At 36.3% G+C, this 21,952-nt stretch overlaps 1 protein-coding gene across 1 annotated transcript; it reads right to left on the bottom strand.

Annotated features, from left to right (window-relative positions):
- Positions 1-9,238: 9,238 nt before the first annotated feature.
- Positions 9,239-12,191, bottom strand: LOC104608860 (BTB/POZ domain and ankyrin repeat-containing protein NBCL-like). Its single transcript, XM_010274969.3, has 2 exons — positions 11,443-12,191; positions 9,239-10,613 (listed from the first exon to the last, which is right to left on the bottom strand). The coding sequence occupies exons 1-2, from the start codon at positions 11,917-11,919 to the stop codon at positions 9,624-9,626; spliced, it is 1,467 nt and encodes a 488-aa protein (XP_010273271.1). The 5' UTR covers positions 11,920-12,191; the 3' UTR covers positions 9,239-9,623.
- Between the last annotated feature and the right edge of the window lie 9,761 nt (positions 12,192-21,952).

The following is a 21,952-nucleotide window of genomic DNA, read 5'->3' as shown; positions in this document are numbered from 1 at the left end:
ATCAGACAAATTGGAGTTTTTTGCTGAATTTATTAAGTGCAGCTGATTCATAACAGGTATATCGATACATCTTTGGTTGTTTATCGACACTTAGATTTCCATGATTAAATAAATAAATAAATAAATATCCTTCATTGAGCCCCTTGTTTTTATTCTTCCTTGCTTTGATTCTGACGTTTGTGCGTTCGAGACTGACTCATTACTGATTATTCTATTCTCACGGCGAGAAGATGAAAAAGAGTTGTTGTGGAATGCATGTGATGTAGAGCAGAGAAGAGGTGCCCAAATGGATGATACTCTTTGCTTCTCTCTCCATGACTCCATGGTTTGTTCATGGGTTGAACTTCAGCCCCTAACACCCCAAAATAATTCCTTTTCCGGGGAACATTTATCTTAGGAAAACAGTATTAATGTTGCAAAAAGCTCGACCTAACTTTCAACCCCTGAAAAAGTTATTTTCTTGACTTACATTATTCAACAGCCTGATACGTATGTTTGGTCAATTATTCGAGCCCTGCCGTCAACCATTTCTGTGGCTCCTTTGACGATTCCCGGACCAAAGTTCTGACTGTTTGAAGTTTTCACTTTTTCTTATGCTTTCAAATTTGAATTCTTTCCATAAACTGTTCTGAGAACCCATTGTATAACTATAGAGAGAATAAACGGGTATAGAAATGGAAAGAATTCTAAGGGGGATTACTACTCGTTTTAGAATCTTATATCATCTATATCTCACTCACTCTACATCACTTTAGTAAAGGTCTTTTGAAAATTAATGAAAAATAAAAAAGTGTTTGAAAAAAATCCAAAATTTTGAGCTTAAGCAAAGCGGGCTTTTCTTTTTCTTTTTCTTTTTTGATATATGAACTTATTTTTCAAATGCATATAAGTAATTATTGGTGTAACGTAATCCCGGAATAAAATAAAACCTTTTTCTATTAGGTGCTTAAAAATAAACACTCCCAAACAGGGGCTTAATAGAATTTGAATAGATTAATTAATTATAGGATTTTTTAGACTGCACTCCACCTCAGAATTCTGATTTATCCGGCATGGTTTGGGGCCACAGACTATTGATGGGGCTCAGGCTTTTGACAGACCATGGTAAGCAAAGTCCAATGTTGGGCTTTGTCTCATCTTGGTTCAGTTCATTCAACTCCACTTTTAATATTAAGTCATTCAAGTCCAATACTTGTACATATTTAGAGACAATTAAAAGCCCACATAGAACACACAAAGGTACACAAACAAGACGTATTTAAAAGAAGATGGGCCCACCCAAACTCGGTTTGGGCTAAAATAGCTAGACATGCGCAGAACTGTGCCTGGGCTTTTCTTGCACGCCTGAAATTGAATCCATTTTAACTTGTTTGTGACCTTACCACCTAAAATAGTTGAGTTTGGCTTGCCATTAAGCAATAGTCCAAGATTAAATTATAAAGCTTACAACTTTTTTACTTATTACCTTTTTGGTTAATCAATTCTGCTTCCACTTTCTCTTTACAAGGTTTCATTTTATTTTTCCCTAGATGATATACATATCACAATGCAAATGGAAAAAAAAAAAAAAAAAATTGAACATAAAGCACATAGGCTAACTCCATTAAGACCCGTTTGTGAGTGCTTACTTTTAAGCTGTTATTGGAAAAAGGGCTTATTTTAGGTTGGAACCACATCAATAAACACTTATATATGCATTTGGGAAATAAAGTCTGAATAAGCTCTTTTTCAGGAAATAAGCCTGTTTTGAATAAGCTAAAAAATTTGTTACTTTTTTTTTCAAGTGTTTTTTGAAGAAACATTTATTGCGTTTTTGGCCCATTTTGGCCCACCACATAATTTTCAAAATACCTATACTATCATCCCGTTCGACAGAAGTACTTTTTCACCCAATACTCATAAGTGTTTATTAGGATAAGCACTTATTTACCCAATAAGCATTCCCAAATGACCACTAACAACTGAAATCAGATCCACGCTTACAGCTCTCGTCTGAAGTCTGATCCCCATTACCAATGGCATATTAAGAAATAAGAATACAATGAGCTGCAGAGTTCAAGTGCAGAACTATGGATTAGGGGAAGCATTGAATGGTTCTTTATCAGGCGATGAGGTGCTTGATTCGCCATGGTGGATCTGACAATAAAACCCCCAACAGATGTTTTGCAATCTGTGATACATCTCTTAATCTCCTTCAATAAAGCCATGTTTGGTTTGAAGGAAAAGGTAGGGAAAGACAGGAAAATCAATATAAGATTTGTAAAGGTTTTCCTGCCTTTCCCTTCTTTTCCCTACATTTTCCTTCAAACCAAACATAGCATAATAGTCTTGGATAACTCAATTTCAGCACCCAGTTTTCAGTTCATTCAAGTATGCGAAGACCTCCTCTTTGATAGCTGAACATGGTTTGATTGTCGTGGCTTGGCTGCTATCAGTTTTTCCATTCGAATCCTGACCTGAATGATAACCCCTGTAGCCGCACTTTCCCTTTCAACAAAGCATTCAACTGTCATTCAGAATAAAGATAATTCTTGAATGTATAAATTGGGAGTTTTCAAAGAAATTCTTTTCAAAAGAGATGGTTCTAAATCTTAATGTACATATAATAGAAAACTTTTTTTTTTTAATTGCTTCTCTCTCTCTCTCTCCACCCATCCCCCAAATGGGCTACCAGCTAGAGACATTACCAGCAAGCCCCACAATTCATATCAAACTTCTAAGTTCTATCATGGAACCAACTCTTACACTTCCAGAATCTTTGCAGTTAGTTAATTGAATTCCTTGCGTTCAATGCATGCAGTTGTCTTTACTATATTATTGGGTTTTGATTTGTTACTTTTTTATTCTCAATGTACTTTTCTCTTCTTTTCCTATGTGAAATGCTAGAGCGAAACCAAGTCCTATATGAAAAGTTCTCTTATACTCTGCCTTGCCATGAGCCCTAAACTGTCTATAGCAGGCTTTTGCAGTGGATCCTTACACTGATTAATTCCAAAGATAATCTCCACCATAAATAATTTTACTATTTTCCTTTTTGATAAATATTTTAATTGTTTTGCTTTATTTCCTCTTAAAATGCATTTTAATCATTCACTAATAAAAATTTGTTTCAAATTCAAATAAATGCAATTATTATGATGATGTTAATGGTGATGTTTTGTTGCAGAAGTTTAGGTATGTTTGGTTCAATTCTCATTCTTTCTCATTTTTATCCAAGATGAAATCCTAAAATGAACAAGAATTGATAAAAATAGGCAAAATGAGAAAATATTGCTATGAATCAAACATTTTTTTTAAATGAATTCTTTTCAAACTGACAAGTGTCCTATGTTGCTCATTTTCATTCTTCAAAAAAAAAAAAAAAACTGTGCCAGTATTCATAAACCGCCAACCTAGGTCTCCAAAATTGTCGGCATAAATGTTTTGTAAAAGTGCTTTCATAAAAAGTTTTTTTTTTAAAAGTGCTTTTGTAAAAAGTATTTTCATAAAAGTGCTTTCGTAAAAAATATTTCTGTAAAAATTCTTTTATAAAAGTACTTTGGTAAAAGTACTTTCACAAAAATGTTTTTATTAAAGTGTTTTTATAAAATTTCTTTGTTAAAGTGCTTTCATAAATGTGCTTTAATGTAAAAGCGCTTTCATAAAAGTACTCTTCTAAATATGCTTTTGTAAAAGTGCTTTCGTAGTAGACAAAGTTCCCTCAAAAAATAAAAATGAGCAAAGATGAGATATGATTATTTTTCATGCTGTAGCTAGGCTACTCAATTTTTATGATGTTTCATTCTAAAAAGAATATGATTCATGACAAGAATTTTGTAATCAAACATTGTAATTCATTTTTTTCCATTATTTCTTAGAATAAACAAGAATTAAAAAAAGGCCGAAAACAGTGAACCAAACATGACGTTATCTGTTAGTGAATGGAAATTAAATAAATACACTCTTGCTCTATGTTTTTGCAGGATTCCATTAAAGTGAACCAAAGCACCCTCCAATTCTCAATTTGAGGGTTTAAAAGAATAAAAAAGATATTCAATATGGATGTATGTGTAGCACAACGAGAGGACATGTCTATTCCTACACATGCTAGTAGTGTTAGCACTCACATAAGGAAGGAACTCTTTCGGTCTTTATCCAAACCACACAGAATGGAAATCACTTCACGTGTACAGGTGAGAGAGAGAAAGAGAGAGAGAGAAAGAGAGGGTCTGTGTGACTGTGTCTAGGGTCTAGACAGACAAGCATAGAACAACTTTGAGAAGTGTCCTCCACACATCTCTTATTAGGTATTAGCCAAGTATCCGACAGAAGGCAAGTCAGACAGAACCGGAGAATACCATATGCCATGTCAGCCTGACATGTGGAAATCACGTGTACAGGTGACGTGGTGTATAATGAGTAGGCTAGCATCAGCAATAAGAGTAGAACTGTAGACGATCGAACTGGACAGAAGGCCCTCTTTCCCATGTCACCAGAGACGTAGCCAACTTGTTGTACTAAAGTGATTAATCTAAATCGGCCCTCCCCCCCTCATCAACAACTGTAGACGACTCGAACTCAGATGGATGGACAGACTGCTTCTGCTTCTGTCATGTCAATCCTCCAAAAGTCAGGAAACGTCTTTCTTCGTTGCAGGATCCGGAGCCTGCATTGCCAATAAGAGCGTACATGATTACGTAAAGAATGGTGTTTTGCATCACTTTGTTCTGATTTTCGAGCCAATGACTGATCGATTAACACAACACCGTAGCAAATTCATGGTTCACTCAGAACGCGCTCATGAATCATCACTTACACGTAAAAAGTTGACACTAAACCAATCTCTCTCTCTCTCTCTCTCTCCACTTCGATTTAGTGCCTCAATGAGTTTATGAACGAGACGAGTTTCTGGCAATTTTAATGGCGTCGGAAGATATAACTTCAGAAATCACAGTTAATATATGAACAAAGAGACTTTTGTAACTGGAAGCCCAACATCGTCCAGACTTTACCAACTCCTTTAACAGATGCGCGTGAGTAGTTGAAACTAGAAAGAGCCTCCTAGCCTGTAGCCAAGCCCTACGTGATCTCAGGCTCCATAACTCGAACTGGGTAGAAGAGCTGAAAGCCAGATTTTCGGGGCCTCAAGACAGCTTGTTTCCAGCATGAGACGTTTGAAACTGTTCTTGCTCGGATGTGGAGTAAGGCTGTTTTTGTGTCAGACAAGGCTGTTTTCTTTGTCATGCATGCATATAAATCCTGGTTCCTGTATTGTTTTTCTTCTTTTTTCTTTTTGTTAATCACCTTTATCCTCATCTCACGTGTGTATATGTATGTATGTCTTGTTATTAACTGTTACCAATATAAAGTTACTATTCGATATTAATGCAGAAAGCAGATTTCTTGTTTCAAAGAAAACAAGTATACAACGAGTGTTGAGATATATATATATATATAATAGAAGATGGTTCCTTCTCCAAAGTTTATATGCAAAAGAAGATGGTTCCTATCACATTCATGAATTCTATTAACCCCCGTCCAAAAAATGGCTCGGAAATGAAAGAAATCGATCGAGTTTTACTTTCAAATTTGTGTGCTCTCTATTGCATATTCATTTTAACTTTTATGTCTTGCTATCTATGAATTATATATAAGAAGTTAAGAACACACAAAAACACAGAAGTATAAATTGGATCCAGACAAATAAAAATTTCAGTCTTTTTAATCCATTGTATTGTTACTATTTAATAGATTTTGCCCAGAAAGTACTACTTGTCCTAGAAAATGTTGTCCATCATGAATCATGTGGGACAAGTTCGTGAATAAAATAATTTGTACCAGTGTACAACCTAATTAGCACCAAAAAATACAGAAAAATAAAAAAAAAAAAGAAAAGAAAGGAAGTAAACAACAAATATATCCTCCAATATAGTAATATTACACCACTGAATTCATGGACAAGGAATCAACAGAATGGTATGGAAATTTGAAAAACATGCATGGGAGGAATTAATAATTCTGCTGATTCTGAAAGATGAGCTTAACCTTAGAATTGACATGGACATCTTTTTACAAGAGTTGGATACAATTAGCAAAAACCATTCACACTTTTTTTTTTTATTATTTCTGATTCTTTTTTCATGTCGTAGTACTACTATCTGAAACATTTTAAAGATAAAATATATATAATTGTAGCATGTTCATGAAGGTGATATGTGCACTGCTTAGAGTAACTTTTGTCATCTTGTCTCTTAGACGTCACATTGGCTTCAGCACATAGCTTGGACTAATTACACATACAAACTAGAATGGAATGAATAAATAAATCCTTATTCATGGTCATATTTATGCTGGTAAATATGAGAAGTTACATATCCACATGGATGAACTGAAGCCTATTAATGGACGGGCGTATCTAGTAGGAAGAATCATGGGACTTGAAGCATGAATATCAAGAGTGCCTCATCTAATGCTATGTCTACAGTATCTTCATTGGCACTGAAAACAATTAAAATGCTTTTTGAAGTTAAGGCATGAGAGAGAGAGAGAGAGTAAGCCAACTGCTTTGCTCTCCTACTTTTGTTTGGTACAAAATGCTCTTTCCTTTTTGTTCTCATACTTCTACAAGATTTTCTCATTTAGATTATTATAGCGCCAGTTAGTGTAGCTATATATGTACATTTTCTGTTATTGTTAAAGGTTTCATGCAACTACATGAAACTTACTCACCAAAAGATACCAATCAATGAGAAAATCCAGAATGCAAAAATAGAAACCTCTCTAATATTGCTTTCTAATACAATAGGATCAAGGGTACTATCTGTTCTGCCATTAATTAATTTGTTGAGGATCTAGTGCAAAAAATGCCTTTCCATGACAACAACTTGAAGTATATAAACTCCCAATCTTTTCTTCCCACTTTCATGTCAATATGCTTTCTTTATAGTCACTCCATATATTTTTCATAAAGGTTAAGCTGAAAAAATAACACTAGGTTCAAACAAGTGGAGTCTTTTAGTTATAATTCAGAGTTTTGCAATTAATATTTTTATATTAATGACCATTAGAATTCTTCCCTAGATAATACAAAAGGAGAGTCTAAATTATCACCCACTATAAACTTCATTCCATATTAAAATCATCACCCACATACTCCAATATACCACAGACATGCCATAAATGTATGCAAACATGTAATTACTCTCCAAAACTAACTGAGATTATCAAGGAAAGAAGATGCTTGTAAACAGTGTTCACAAAGCATCTGAAGTGACCCCAATAATTTTCAACCATTGCATGAAGATGTCAATCAACCTAGCTTACTGCACAGTCCAGAAACTCAAGTCATATAAATATATCTCCCCAACAGCCACATCAGAAACAGGTGCATATGATAGATACATGAGTGTACTACAAACCACCAATTTGCTGGTACTAAATATTATAGAATTTGTCTATAGATTTTCTTGATTGCATTTGCATATATTATGATTCATACCTAATTCTGTTCCTAGAACACATTCTATTTAAATACATGCCCTCAGCCCTATTTTAAAGCTCCCCCTTTTCAAATTTAATAATTTATGGTGTAATGACATAGAATGGGAAATCATGAAATTCATTCTATTTTAATATATTTTACATTGCATATAATTCCACTAGAATATATTTTCTGTAAATGGAAGCAAGCAAACAAGCAAATCACCCACAAATGACAAGTCATCCAAAAATTTTTACCAATTAAGTCACCAGTAGAAATCGTTTAATTAATTATAGCTAGTCAATTAAGTTGCTAAAAAATTTATCAAAAAGAAGCAAGTTCAATGAACACCATTGCAAGGGGAATGATCTCACGTATTAACAGAACCCTTGATCTTGAGCTAGGAAAGGCTAAGTTTACTGCATGTGAAGTGTGAACATTATTGGATATATAGCCATGATTCAATGTAGATGGCTGAACTCGCTTATAACCAACCACAGCCGCATATATCAATACTAACAAAATAGGGGACAAAGCAAATTAAATCCTAGAGTGCTAAAGTGAATTTCTGGTTTCCTTGGTTATAGAAAAGAAATTGTCGGTGATGTATGGGTACTTTTGGCATCTTTTGTCACTATTCCTCTTCTGGTCTTTATAAATCATCATCAACACCTTGATATAATTGAGAGAACTTTGTCGAACAATTATATTAGACACAAGTCATGCCAACCAGCAATCCAATCAATGAGTTTGCATGCACGGAGAGGGGATGGTGATAATGCTAAAATATTGTTATAAATGACAAAGAGTTGTCCATTGCATAATACACATTTACAGAGTTGCATGTATATCTTGTTATCAGTACATCTGTGTGTGAAGCAATGTAGCTAGGAGGAAATGGCAAAGCTCTCAAACTGAATAACTGAGAAAAGTAACACCTAAGAATATATATAGGAAAAGAACATTTGCGCTCATCTATACATGCTTTAATTTGTTCTATATACATACATATAAATCAATTCTAGAGTTGTAATGTCAAAGACATTTACTCAGTTTGTTTTAGACTACTCATTCTGTTGCTTTAGTGTAAATAATTAAAGGAGTTAACCGTTTTGGATGTAGAATAAGAGAGTAGAGAAAATTGAAGCATCTAGATGTGTAGCAATGGTTATGGAGCTCAAGGGTTAGACCAATAGGGGTAGAAGTTAAATATTCAAAACCTAGGGTTTAAGCTGTAAACTGTTGCAGGTATAAATATAAGAAGCCAAAAAGGCAAAGGGGGACAAAAAAGAGGATTACATGGAGGGAATCCAGATTTAGATATTATCAATACGTTGGTGTGTCGTGTGTAGTCACCCTCAGTGTTGGATTCATGCAAGACAACCTATTGATTTGTCCATAGCTCGAATGATTTCTTTTAATAAAATCAGACCAAAAGCCAATCAAGTTTCTTGTGAAGCCATGCTAAATAAAGAAGATAAAGGGAAGAGACAGCTCATTTCCCTTAGTAGGATATGTAATATCCATATCCAAACAAAACCTTAAGAAAAATAACAAGGAACCCCACTCCACAAAAGAAATCAAAACAACATCAGACCCACCATCTCCTATAGGTTTGATTTTCACTGCTAAAATTAGTAGAAATAGCAGTTGTTCGTACCATAGATGGAAAATATTTATATATGACCGACTATTTATACAGAAACATTTTATACATTAACAATATTATATTCATTTTCTATATATATAAAGGAGAGGTTGGTGGGGAGACAAGAAAAATAAAAAGTCACAATAAATAGCCCATGATATAATAGATAATAATAAATACAAAAGGAGTTGACAGGCCGGGTTGAAAAGATTGACCTGCATCTCCTCCCATTACTCAGAGCAAACTTAGATTCCCGTTGTCTTCTCCCACGAGAAAAATCCATGTCCAGAGGCACTGCACTGCATATGATCACCAAAACCCTACAAAAATGAAAGACACCCACAGGCCACAGAGAAGAGAAAAAGAGCAGAGAGAGAGAGAGAGAGAGAGAGAAAAGATTAAGAGGAGGGAGAGACAGAGAGAAATGGCAAAGAGAGGATAGTAATCTCTAATAATCTCCATAAGTTTTAATTGACTTGGATTGTCTTGCCGATTCACGGATGCTTATATAATTTGCTAGAAGTCATGAGAGTGATACATTGATGGGTCACAGCCAGCTTGTGACCCATGTCGGTTCATGGCTTCTCTCTGGTTACTGTGTCCATTATCTTCCCCGTCCATTCTACAACCCAACTGACCCGCGGCCGCGGCTCCGAGATTGAGATAAACCATCCTCGAATCAAGACTTAGGCTAACCATGTTGTTATTGCTGTTGTTGCTATTAAGATCGTTATTCATCGGTGGATAAATGGGAGTGGAGGAGGGAGGATTTCCACTGCCTTCTTCCCGGGAGAGTACGAGAGCCGCCGATTGAACAAGCTCCAGACAGAGTCTCAGTTTGTTGGGCTCTACGTGGGCTAACCCAGGGACTGCCCCTTTGAAGAGGAAGTCAGAGGTGAGTTGCCGGAGAACGTCGAGCGGCGTCACCCCATCCACTGTTCGAACATTGGGATCGGCATGGTGGTCGAGTAAGACGGCTACCATATCTGGGCACACCATTTCAGCTGCAACGTGAAGAGGAGTCTTTCCGGCTGGGCCAGCTGGGTAGTTGACATCAGCCGCACCAAGCTCTAACAAGGCTTTGACAACCTCACGGCTACAATTCTCCACTGCGTAGTGCAAGGCGAGGGCTTCATCAAGATTCAGACCTTCCCCCATGACCATGAGCTTGACTAGCTCGACATCGGATGAGTCGAGGGCACGGCGCATGCGTCGGATCTTCTGGTCTTCGAGATCGGCTGCAGCTCCAAGGTCGTGGTGGTGGTGGTGATGGTGGTGAGGAATGAGAGAGCGGCGATGGAAGGAAGATTTGAGGCGGAGCTCTTCAATCTTGGCTACAACATCAATTGGTAGGTGCTTGGCAAGTACTTCAGGTGGAAGACCAGATTTTGCAACGAGGTGGGAACAAGTAGTCCAGAGCTGGTGCATGTCTTGTTTTCTTGAAGCTATTAGAACTTTCATTACGTCCTCTATTGATGCCTTCTCTACCATGCTTGCCAATTGCTTCTGCAACCCCCAAAGCAAAAGATTAGTAGAAAAATTATCTTCAATGACATAAAATGAAACCCTATTCAGGAGAAATCTACTTCAGAGCCACTTTAAATCCATAAATAATGTGTTTTTGAGGCGAGGCTTAGTTAATTATGATCCATATCCATAACAGTCTTTCTGTTCATCTAAATGAGGAAAGTAGAATAGAGGAAGATTTGCTGTTCTCTACTCTCCCACAGAGAGAGAGAGAGAGAGAGATTGGTGTGTCTAGTCGTTACTGTACGAGACTATAGCTAGATGAGATCAAAACCCCAATTTAGAAAGTGATGGGTGTTTAGCAGAAAGTTGAGAGGAACCCAATTGAAGAAACTCAAAAAAAAAGAGAGTTACATGAAATCGAGGCCAATTGATCATGTAATATGATTAAAAGAAGTTAAAAAAAACCGAAAAATGCCGAATCTGGAGTATTATAAGAAGAGACGCATCTATCACAGAAAATGTTAAATATGAATTTAAAACCAGGATCTCTTTCTTCTGAAAATGAAAAAACCCAGTTGAGAAAAAGCTCCGAACATATATGAGATCAAATCTATTTGCTATAGATGGAAGAAAAGGATGGCTAGAAACATACAAAAGCTTAGATTGCTGACCAAAATCCAACCCACCCACTTTATCAAAACAAATAAAATTTCGAAGACAAACAGATCAGAAAAATAAAATAAGTACCCACTTGAAACATTTTAATCTCTTGCCAAAAATCAATCCCAAGATTTCTCCTGTAATCAGAGTTCAGGAGAGAGAGAGAGAGAGAGAGAGAGAGAGAGTACTGATCACAATAATTCACCTGAGTGAGCAATGCGAGCTGCTCGACTCCGAAATATCGAGCGGCAGCGAGCGTATCAAGAGCAAGATCAACGGCTGAGGTGCAATGGGTGTGCCAGCAACCCCTCTCCCCACAATTAGGCCTTGGTTCATGCTTCTGAGGCACAATTGAGACCTGTCCACTGTATAAGAACTGCAACAACAACAAGAACACCTCATAACCAACGGAACTCACAGGGATCACCTGAGAATTCCCTCCTCTGGGTGAGGTGGCCAACGATGCGGAGTTCATTCGTGATCCTACCGAGTCGAGACCTGCCGGCGGGTCAGGCCCGCAGAAGAACTTGCGAAAGAAGAGGCTCCTGGCTGCCAAGATGCACCGATGTGCATGAACAAGACGACCCTCAACGCTGAAGGTTACATCACTGAAGGCTTGGCCGTTGATGAGGAGGTTGAGGTAATCAAGCGAGAGAGACTTGAAAGAGTCCTCTAGGTTCATGGTTTGGGGTAGCTGAAAAAAAAAAAGAAAAGGTTTTTGGGAGATGGGTTTGGAGTAACTTTTATTGGCTGCTTACTGGGTGTAGATTAGGAAGAAGCGGCTGAGGATAATATAGAGATGAAGAAGTGGGAGGAGAGGAAAGCGTCTCTTCATCTTTCTTCTTCTTTCTTCTCTCACGAACGGTTGTTTCTTCTGAGAATCTCTCGATGGTGTAGTGGTGTTTTTGAGATTTTTTCTGTGCGAGAGAGAGAGAGAGAGAGAGCAATTTGGGTGGCTGTGCTGGGCGGCTGTGCTATTTAAATAATGAGGGAAGGAAAAGAAATGATGAGAGAGAAAAAAGAAAAAAAAAGATTTCTGTGGCTTTTGATGCTTAATTATTTAACCAACAACCTTTTCCACTTAATCACTTGTATAGACGAATAAATTGTTAATATGAGGTGAAAAATATTAATCAGCTAGCTATTACAATGCTATAGTACAATATTAGTAATACTTGCATACATTTCTCTCTCTCTCTCCTTATAACCAATTTCCAAGGCAAGAAAAGTGATTATAGTTCAAGTATTTAGGGTTGCAGAGTTGAATTTTATTAGTTAAGAACAAATTTAAATTTTTAATAAGGAGATGTTTTTAACTTAACCATTTATAGTTTATAGGAGCTCTCTTGTGTACTTGGATTTCTAAAGAGTATGCCTTCTATCCCTCAATCTTTACGACAAATAAAATCTACAGGTGGCAACCCCTCCACTTTGGATAAAGTTTGGGGTGAAAAAATTCTTACCTTCCAAATAATTATGTAATATATATATATATAGTATACTAATTATTTTGTTAATTGTAATTAGTAATTATTAGCCATTAAAATTCGATTGATAAGACATTTGAACTCTATAATTAATAATTAATGATGTTAATTCCTTCTTGCAAAAATCCAAGCTTCTCAACTGGTTGCATGTGAATGCGCTTTTTTGTGTTACTATTTGTGGTACAAAATGAGTTCATGTTAGATTTACAATGAGAAGTCATAATTGTTAGAACCATTCGATCCTTGAATTGGGAAAAGCACTTATCTGGTTCCATATGGCCAAGCCGACAAAACTAACACAAATAATATCATTGAAGTTCCATACAAGAATTTTAGCTGGTCTAATAATAATAATAATAATACCATGAGACGATATTGTTTAAAAACCCTCTAACAAAAAGAAACATTTGAAGAAAAAGAGAGAGATATCTGATTAAAATGGACAATCAGGTTCACTTGCCTATATCAGTTGGTTAAACACAAACCATTAGGTTCATCCATTCAACAAACCAGTCTGAAACCAATCTTTTTAGAAGGGAAGAAAAGTAAAATATTGAGATAGAAAATTAAGATGCAACATGCAACCATTTATACAGACAGCACCAGGAATCCTCTGGAACATAAATGAGATGGTCAAATTAGTAGAAACGGGGTATATTCCACAATAATGTTATAAAATCTTGACAAAAAGCCAAAAGCAGCAATTGTTTACTCCCAATATTGCCAATTTGTCCAACAGTGTTATATATATGAGATTTATATTAGATAGAAGTTATTGAATGGATTTGTGTGAAAAAGCTTGAATATGTTAACAAGTAAGGCTAATCACTAACAAGCATGGTTTTTAAAATCAGATTGGACGGTTGGACTGGAAAAACTGGGAATCGATTAGGTGATTGATTTTGTTTTTCTCCCAAACTGGATTTTTGCCAAAAAATATTGATTTGGTCAATAAACCATTAACTCGTGCGGTTGAACCGTTGACCTTTTTTAAATTTTTAATTTTTTTGTCAAAATGGGTCAACCATTTGACCCAAAAACCGGACCCCTAACCGATTCGTTATCCAAGTCGATTTTAAAAATTTTCAACAAGGTTGTAGAAAAATTTCTCTGCCAACTACTTTTCTATGTAAAATTATATTTGGGTCATCAGCATTGGCTCAATTGGATGAAGGTGTTGATGACCCAGTAGCTAAGATGGTCGCTTGAAATACAGAGGCACGAGATCAAACCTGCATACGTGTCAAGATCTGATAGGACCAGCCATGTGTACCCTGCAGTTCCACCCCTTAAGCCCGCCCATAATCTATTAATATGTAGATGCCCTCCGTGGTAGGATCAGTGGGCCTCATGTCCACTTCCGCCTCTTAATCCTCCTCCTATAATCTGTAATATGTGATACCTAAAAAAGATAGGATGAAAGACAAACTGGATGAGAACAATATATTGAGTCAACAACGGGACAAGCTGGAGCGGTTGGTTAGGGGCATGTTCTCGGGTAATGGGTTCATTCGCCATCTTGGTTTGGTAATTAAATGAAAACATTTCTCTTTTACCTTTTTTTTATTAGTGATAATGTGATACGGGCACATCTCATTATTGATAAATGGGGCATCCCATTTTTGAGTGAAGAAGCCAAAACTAAAAGTGGTTTTTTTATTCTTGAAAGACAATAAGACCCTGTGTACAAACTTTTCATATGGGTATTTTTTGTCATTTAACATAGGATGTGCCCCTTACAAGAAATGGATGTGGCCTAATCAGTAATCACTCCTTTCTTTCTTTGTTTTTTCACTTCATTACTATTTGGTTGTAAAAATGTAAAATTGTGGATGGCAGCAAACAACCCACTAAATTTTGGAAAAGAACAAAATAAAAAAGGACATTGTATCAATAGGGCTGTGGCAATATGGTAATTCCCTGGCAGACAAAAGTCATTCTCAAGCATCTGGTTCAACCCAGAAATTGGATCTGGATGTATGAGAGGAGGGAGAGAGAAGGGATGGAGAGAGAAAGGGAAGGGTAGGTTGGGAGCTTTGGGGAGCGTGTCGGTAGTGGCTGAGGTGGTCTGGTCTGGGGACTCGTGATGAGGGATCAGAGAGGAGAGGGGTGGGAGTGAGTGGCTGCAGCACACGTGAGATGAGTACACACGTGTAGGGAGAGTAGCAAGCATGAGAAAGGGTCTCGCCAGTGAAAGAAGCTGTTGTTTTGCCCCCACATAACAAATCCCATCGATTGACACATCACTGACTGTCTTATGATTTGAAGACCTTCGATTTGACGTTTGACTACTCATTCCTCCCCCTCCCCTCCCCTCTCCTCTCCCTCCACCCTCTCATCTCATCTTTTTCCCTGTTATACGCTCTCTCTCTCTCTCTCTGACTGTCTCTCTACGTACTGTATTTCCTACTGTTATACGTTACTTTATTACTTCAGTCTCTACAAGGAACAACTAACAACAGAGATCAGACTTCACCACTTCAGAGAGAGAGAGAGAGAGAGAGGCGAGGCGGGAGTACTGTATTGAGTTTAGTTTAGTTGGAGACTAGATAGGTTTAGAGAATATTCTACTTCCGACGTCACCCAGGAAATTTTATTTGTTAAGAGCTTCTTGGGCTTTGGCCTACATGACTAAAGTGGTCGTTTGGGATCCCAGAATGAAATTTGCTTAAATACTCAGAAGATAAAGGACTCATCATCCAATGAGATCTGCTTAAAAGAGTCCCTATCTAAGACATTCATTAATCACCATGTATCACAGAAGCTAGCTTTGATTGTTTTGAGATCATTCATTCTTGGAAAACCAAATTGTCCGGATTCTTAGCTTGTTTTTGTACGTATTTATTTATGTAGACATTTTGTTGCTTCCTCCTGATTTTCCTCTGTTTATGAAATCCACAGATGTAAAAGTAGTGCATAGATAAGTGGGATCTGCCTTAATACCTGCAGTTTACCCAATAGAAGAAAGGAAAATGAAGGAGAAAAGAAAACCCAGATCGATTTCTTCTAAAACTTGATTTATGCAGTGTTTGAAACTTTCTTAAAACCCCTGTTTATTTCCTTATTAGGACTGGTTGAGTGGTACGATCACAGCAATCTATTGGGAATTGGGGATCAAGACCATCATCTGGGTCTGGTAGTCCTGGACCTATTCTTCTGTCTTGTTCTTGTCTAATTTTAGTTGCATTTTTTTTTTCCATTTTATTTTATCAAAGGAAAGGGATAGTTAGGGATATCAATGGACAATGGGTCTTCTTTGCTCAGCCCAATCTCGTCCCGGCCCAACTAATTAAGGATGGGAATATCCAACCCAACCCGACCCATCCTACGTATAATATACCTGATAATCAGATATATATCCATGCTAATGGGTCAAGTACAGTACGAGTTCACCTCAACCCAAAACCAGATAGGGTCGGATCATTGTGGGTTTTACAGTCAACCCGACCCACTGACATCCTTGACATCAACAGCCAAAGTGATTAAATTCCAAAATCCGGGTTAGGCTTGACTTGACTTCAACACTTTTTTTTTCCCCTTTTAAATCCGATGGAATTTGATTACTCTCTCCTCCAAGACTCCAACCAATTGCCACCCCTACAGGCTATGAAAGCTACGCCTATGCCCCCAGCAGAAGCTCACAAGGCATATAAGCTCAATCTTGACTTGCATTAGACTTATGGTTTGTTGGGTTACGACAACAACATTGCGTCACTTAGTTTTAACCATTAATGAGCTTTTTCTTTATTATTTTTTATCATCTAGTGAATGACATTGCCTTCAATCACTTTCTTGCAACTTGGTGTGAATGGATGGGTCACTTTCAAAACAAAATAAATAAATAAATTACACCGAATTTCAACTTGATACAACCCCTGAACCCTCCCTCCTTCATCCAAACTTTGGGATACAGCAAAAAGCTCTCAACAATATATTACACATAATAATGATGAAAAAAGAATGGAGAAGAAGCCTTTTATCCGGAACCCTAAAATTCTCCTACCCCAAAAAGAAAGGGAAGTCTGCTTTGCTTGAAAGCACAAAAGTTTACAGAAACAAGGTAGAGCTGGTTGAAGTATAACTAAATTCTTTGAGTCAATCCATCTAATATTCTAGGGCTTGGGGTTTGAACATTGAATCCCTTTTCTTTTTTTTTCTTTTTTATTTGTAAACAGGGTTTGAAGCTTTTGAAATCAAGGTTCAAGGGGTTTCTTTTCTTTTTCTTTTCTTGTTACGGGTAATTCTTTCAACATCTAATGATAAATATATCTGTCATATTAGTTCTGGGTGATGGACAATGTCAAGGAAGTGATGGATTTAATTCAAGGTCCACGGTAGGTTGATATGGACCATATAAAAGACATCTTAGAGTTGAACTAGCTACTTAAATATTTCTTTTTCTTTGTTGTTGTTGTTTTTCTCTTTTTTTTTTTTTTCTGGGATGTGGGTGGCTCTAAGATTAAGAGCTATTTTGCAGGAATCCAATTTCAGCACTTAGTTTCATCTTCCATCTCCTCATGGCAATTAGCAAATTAATGTGCTTATTAATAAAAAATGAGACGAGCCCAAGTCATCAGATTAAATCAAAAGATGTTATCTGCTAAAAAACAAATTATGGTCCAGAGAAATGATTAAAATGTTTTTCAGAAGTTAGGCCAAATTAGGTTTTACTTAGAAGATTAGAATACGCAAACCGGATGTCTATGGGTCAGAATTGTATATTCTATATAATGACAACTCTGATGAACAATCCATTAGTCCCGGTCGATTCTTAAAGTTTGGTTCTAAGTTATAAGTTCTAACATTGATTTTGTATTCTATATCTTTAAATTATTTTTGCCTTGTAATTTTTGTTTTCTCTTTTATAAAAATGTCTTAATTTTCTGTTGCTTGGTTGGACTACTGTATGATAATGTGAGAAGAAACTAATAGCAAATCATTAATAAGCATTTTTTTTTTTTGCTTCAAAAAGTCATTTTTAAGCATTTTTTTAAAGTGGCTGTTAGATAGGGTCAAAGAAGTGAATGAGGCATCATAAAAAGTAGAAGTGATATCACCTGCTCTTTTTGTCCGGTGAGGAGTCGTTTCACCTTTTTCTTTTCTTTTTCTCTCCACCTTTTAACTTTTTCTGATGCTCACATCTTGATAGATCACAATCTAACGGCCAATATGCATTCACAATCAACTTTATTCTTGTGGGTACATCATATTCTAGCATTTCTTTTTCTAAATTTTATGCATGGTTCATTGTAAAGTCTCAAGTACTTCCCTCTTCATTAATTGAGGATCACCATTGATGGGTAGGATTCGTGTCAAAAGGGATTCAATGATTAATACCAGTATTATGTCCAATTTAGCTTTGAAGAGAGAGAGAGAAAAAAAAAAAAACAATCTTAGATGTGGGTAAGGAAACCCTCATTTAATTTGATTTTAATTAACCTAATTGAATATATATTATATTTTTAACATTTTGGGTGGAGGAAGGAAGAGATGAAGAGGAAATTTAAATAGGGAAAGGAATCTAGGGTTTGCTTAACCTAAAGAAGATTACAAAAAAAAATCCAAGTGAAGTAAAATAAATGGTTCTCACCAAAGTTTGGAGTTTGGAGAGGCATTTAATTGTTGATTGACATCCATTAATGTACTTTGTTGGAATTTTATTGTTCATGTGGTTTCTATTTAGAATATTGGGCATGATATATTCTGCTGATTGTGTACATCTGATTTCCATAAGAAAATGTGGTTACGAGGCACTTCTGTTTATTCCATTTATTTCAATCTTTCAATGACGTGACATTGTTAAGACGTTTCATACAGTCTTACAACCTGTATGTATACCTAAAATTTATTTGTTGGGATTTTGGAAGAATGTGGAATAATTTATTGTACCATACTTGTGTATTGATTATTGCCAAAGGTAATTGTGATCTTCAGGAGAAGATCAATGATAGTCACCATGTGGGTCTTTGATATGATGATTCTTAGTCAATAGTCATACGCATGATTTGATTTCTCTTGATGATTCCAAGAGTTAGTTTGGCATACCCACCAGAAAAAAAGAAAGAATTAGTCTGACATTTGAAAAGATGCACCAGTCTTCAAAAATAGCAAGTAAAATGATGTCCGAGTCTCAGATACACAACTCTCTCTGCATGCTGATTACAAGAAATGAGGAAGAGACTATAATATATATGCCAAACTGAGGACCCATCTCCAACTATTAGATTAGATTAGGTGAAGAAAGATCAGAAATCCAGTTGTTAGGCTAATTGTCTTTACTCACCCTCTCATTGTCCAATTGCATGATACTGAAATTCTTTACTTTGGGTGATGTAATTAATCAAATTAACGGACAAGAAAAAAAGAGCCGCATAGGAAGTAGACAATATGCTCTAATATATAAGCCATTAGATGAAAAAGTGTTTTTAATACACCGGCTGGATAGAAATAATAGATTGGAAATTTAATGAAAATAAGAACCATAGATAAATCAAATTAAAATGGATGAGGGTGATTGAATTTCAACAATTATTGGTGATTTCAACAGTTAGACAAAAGGAATTTCAACAATTTTAGCGATTAAACAAAAAAGAGTAATTGGAAACATGCTTTAATTTCAGTAGTGATACCATGAAATGAACCTTATTAAGTTGTAAATGTTGCACTGGTTTCAAAAAAAAAAAAAAAGTGTGTGTGTGAGAGAGAATAAAATTGAAATAAATGATATACCTTTTTGAGCAACTTGAGTTGTGTTTCCTCTTCAAAAAGTTGACATCAATTTAAACCTTTAAGAAGATACACGTTGAGCTCCAATATTTTTCCGAGCTCTGATATTGTAGAATATTTAGGTACTTATAAATTAAAGTTACTGAGTTATAGTTGGAAGAGTTACCCCAGGTTTGTGTAGTTCATCTTTTGCTATAAAAAAAAAATTAAAGATATTGAATTCTTAATACTAGCTTTCTTGCTTATTAAATATTTTAGAAGCAGGGGTGGAGTTAACAATTTTTTATAAGGGGGTCGAGGGGGAATAAATATGGATGGTCCCATAGGGGAGTCAACCATTGGGATAGGGAGTGGGAGGAATGGGAAAATTTACATGAAATACCATATACAGATGGGATTTCTGGACGATAGGAGGGGCTAAGGGTGTTAATGGACCGGTTTTGGATTGGACCCGTCCAGTCCAAAATCAATTTGGACGGATTGGACAGACCAACAAGATAAATTGGGTTGGACCAATCCAATCCAAAATATTTATTAGATTGGATTGGATCTGATCTGTCTATAACAAATTTATATTGGATTGGGTTGGATTAAGCCAATATCTGGTCCATTGATATAAGATAAGATATATGTGTCAATGGAATGGGTTTGGGTTAAAATCAATCTAAATCAAAATGAAATTGAACAGATTGGATAGTCCAAACATTGAATTGGACCGGTCCAAATTGGCCCAACACATTCATTGGATTGGATTGGACCTGATCCATTTATAATGGACTCACATTGGACTGGATCAGATTGGATCAAATCCAGTCCAATTGACACCCCTACGAGGGGCCATGTCTCCCCGCTCTGCCCCTGTTTGGAAGTAAGAATCACAAAGAAAATAGAATTTGTAAATGAGAAAGAAGGAGTTCTTTTACCATATTATAAGATATTTAGAAAAATACTTGCTTTAATCAGTAATCTTAAATTTGATGTCATGAAGAAAGAAATCTAAGAAAACATTACCTTCATATTTTCTATCTTTTAGCAACCACTACTGGTTCCAAGACTTCAAATATTAAAGAGATTACTTACAATTTTTCTTAAAGGATAAATTCTTAGAATAACTTTCTTGATATTTTCTACTTTCTAATAATTGATGGTGTGCGATCTAGATGCTCCTAACTGGAAGATGAGTTGGACCAAGCTGCAAGATAGAGGATTAGAGAACCCGGGATGGCTAACTTGGCGAGGTCGCTCTGATGCTTAAGTCAGTATTGCATTATGGTTGCGCGCTGAATATTTGAGTGCTAGAATGTTAGTGAGCAAATAATCGTGTGTGCCTTCTCGTGTCATTGAGGTTGGTGCCTTTATATAGGATTTGTTTGGCGTGGGCTTCACACATCGCATCCGAGATTTCCGGGAGGTCGCCTAATCTATCTGAGATCCCCGAAGGTAACCGCCATGCACGTTGGCCATCCTCCGGAACACTCGGTATGTGGGACAACTTCTGAGAAACTTGGGAGTGTTGAGATATACATACCGAATTTGTTGGCGAGCACAACTCACAGGTCGCCTCCTGGACCTCAGTCAGGTCGGCAAGCCCTCGAGAGAGGTCGCTCCTCGCGTCGAGGTCACATTGGCTAGTGACGAGGTGCTATAGGTCAGCCCTAGATGAGGTGCTCCTAACCGGCCAATGTTGTGGTTGAAGTCATTAGGTTGGCGGTAAAGACAGGTCGCTAGGTCAGGGCAAAGACGAACTATGATCTGGGACTCCAAATCATCGCTTAGGTGGTGTCTGAGTGTCGTTCAACTGTTTTAGTATGCCATGTCTCATAATGTCATTGGAGGGTCAAATCTACCCTCATCAATAATAAACTATAAGTTGTCATCTATATAATTCCGAGAGAGAATGATTTACAAGTTCCTTCATATTTTTGAACTTTAAGCTGTAAGAAGATTTTATTTATAAACTTAGATATAATTTTAAAATTTTATTGTTCCTTATTTCTTAAACATTTGAGAAAATAAGGTGGGAATAAGATCACTAGTCAAACAAATAGATCTTTATTAGAAGCTTTGGATCCATCATGGATCCCATACCTTTTTGGCAAGAATCCAAAAGAGAAAGATGGTTGATATCTTTAATTTGATGTGATCTATAGCAGTTAAACCTCGGAACTAAATAGATGGTTACATTTCAAATATAGAACTAACAAAAACCTTATCCATGAGAAGTTTTTGAAAGCGAAAAAGGAAATTATTTTTTTGTTACCAATTTACCCACTGTGGAATATGCTTTTGTCTCTGCAATATTCTGCAGAAATTTTGTAGTAAAAAAAAATATTATATTAGCTTCCCTAACCCATATCTATTTCTTCCTCATTATGAAATTTCAGCCTGAGGAGATGATACCATTAGTCGGTAGAACATTTTACCGAAAAAAAAATCATAATTCAACTCACTAATAGAGCTTAAAATTCTTTAACTTCTAAATTCGAATCAATAGCTTGATTG

Source organism: Nelumbo nucifera, chromosome 7, assembly GCF_055504915.1.
Source record: "Nelumbo nucifera cultivar China Antique chromosome 7, China Antique-T2T, whole genome shotgun sequence".
In the NCBI taxonomy this organism is placed as follows: Eukaryota; Viridiplantae; Streptophyta; class Magnoliopsida; order Proteales; family Nelumbonaceae; genus Nelumbo; species Nelumbo nucifera.
This window is presented reverse-complemented; position numbering and strand designations above follow the sequence as displayed.

Coding starts and splice junctions, on each gene's coding strand:
- LOC104608860 (XM_010274969.3), bottom strand. CDS start 11,919: ATGAACCTAGAGGACTCTTTCAAGTCTCTCTCGCTTGATTACCTCAAC. Junction 10,614..11,442: donor AGCTCGCATTGCTCACTCAG/GTGAATTATTGT, acceptor TGGGGGTTGCAG/AAGCAATTGGCAAGCATGGT.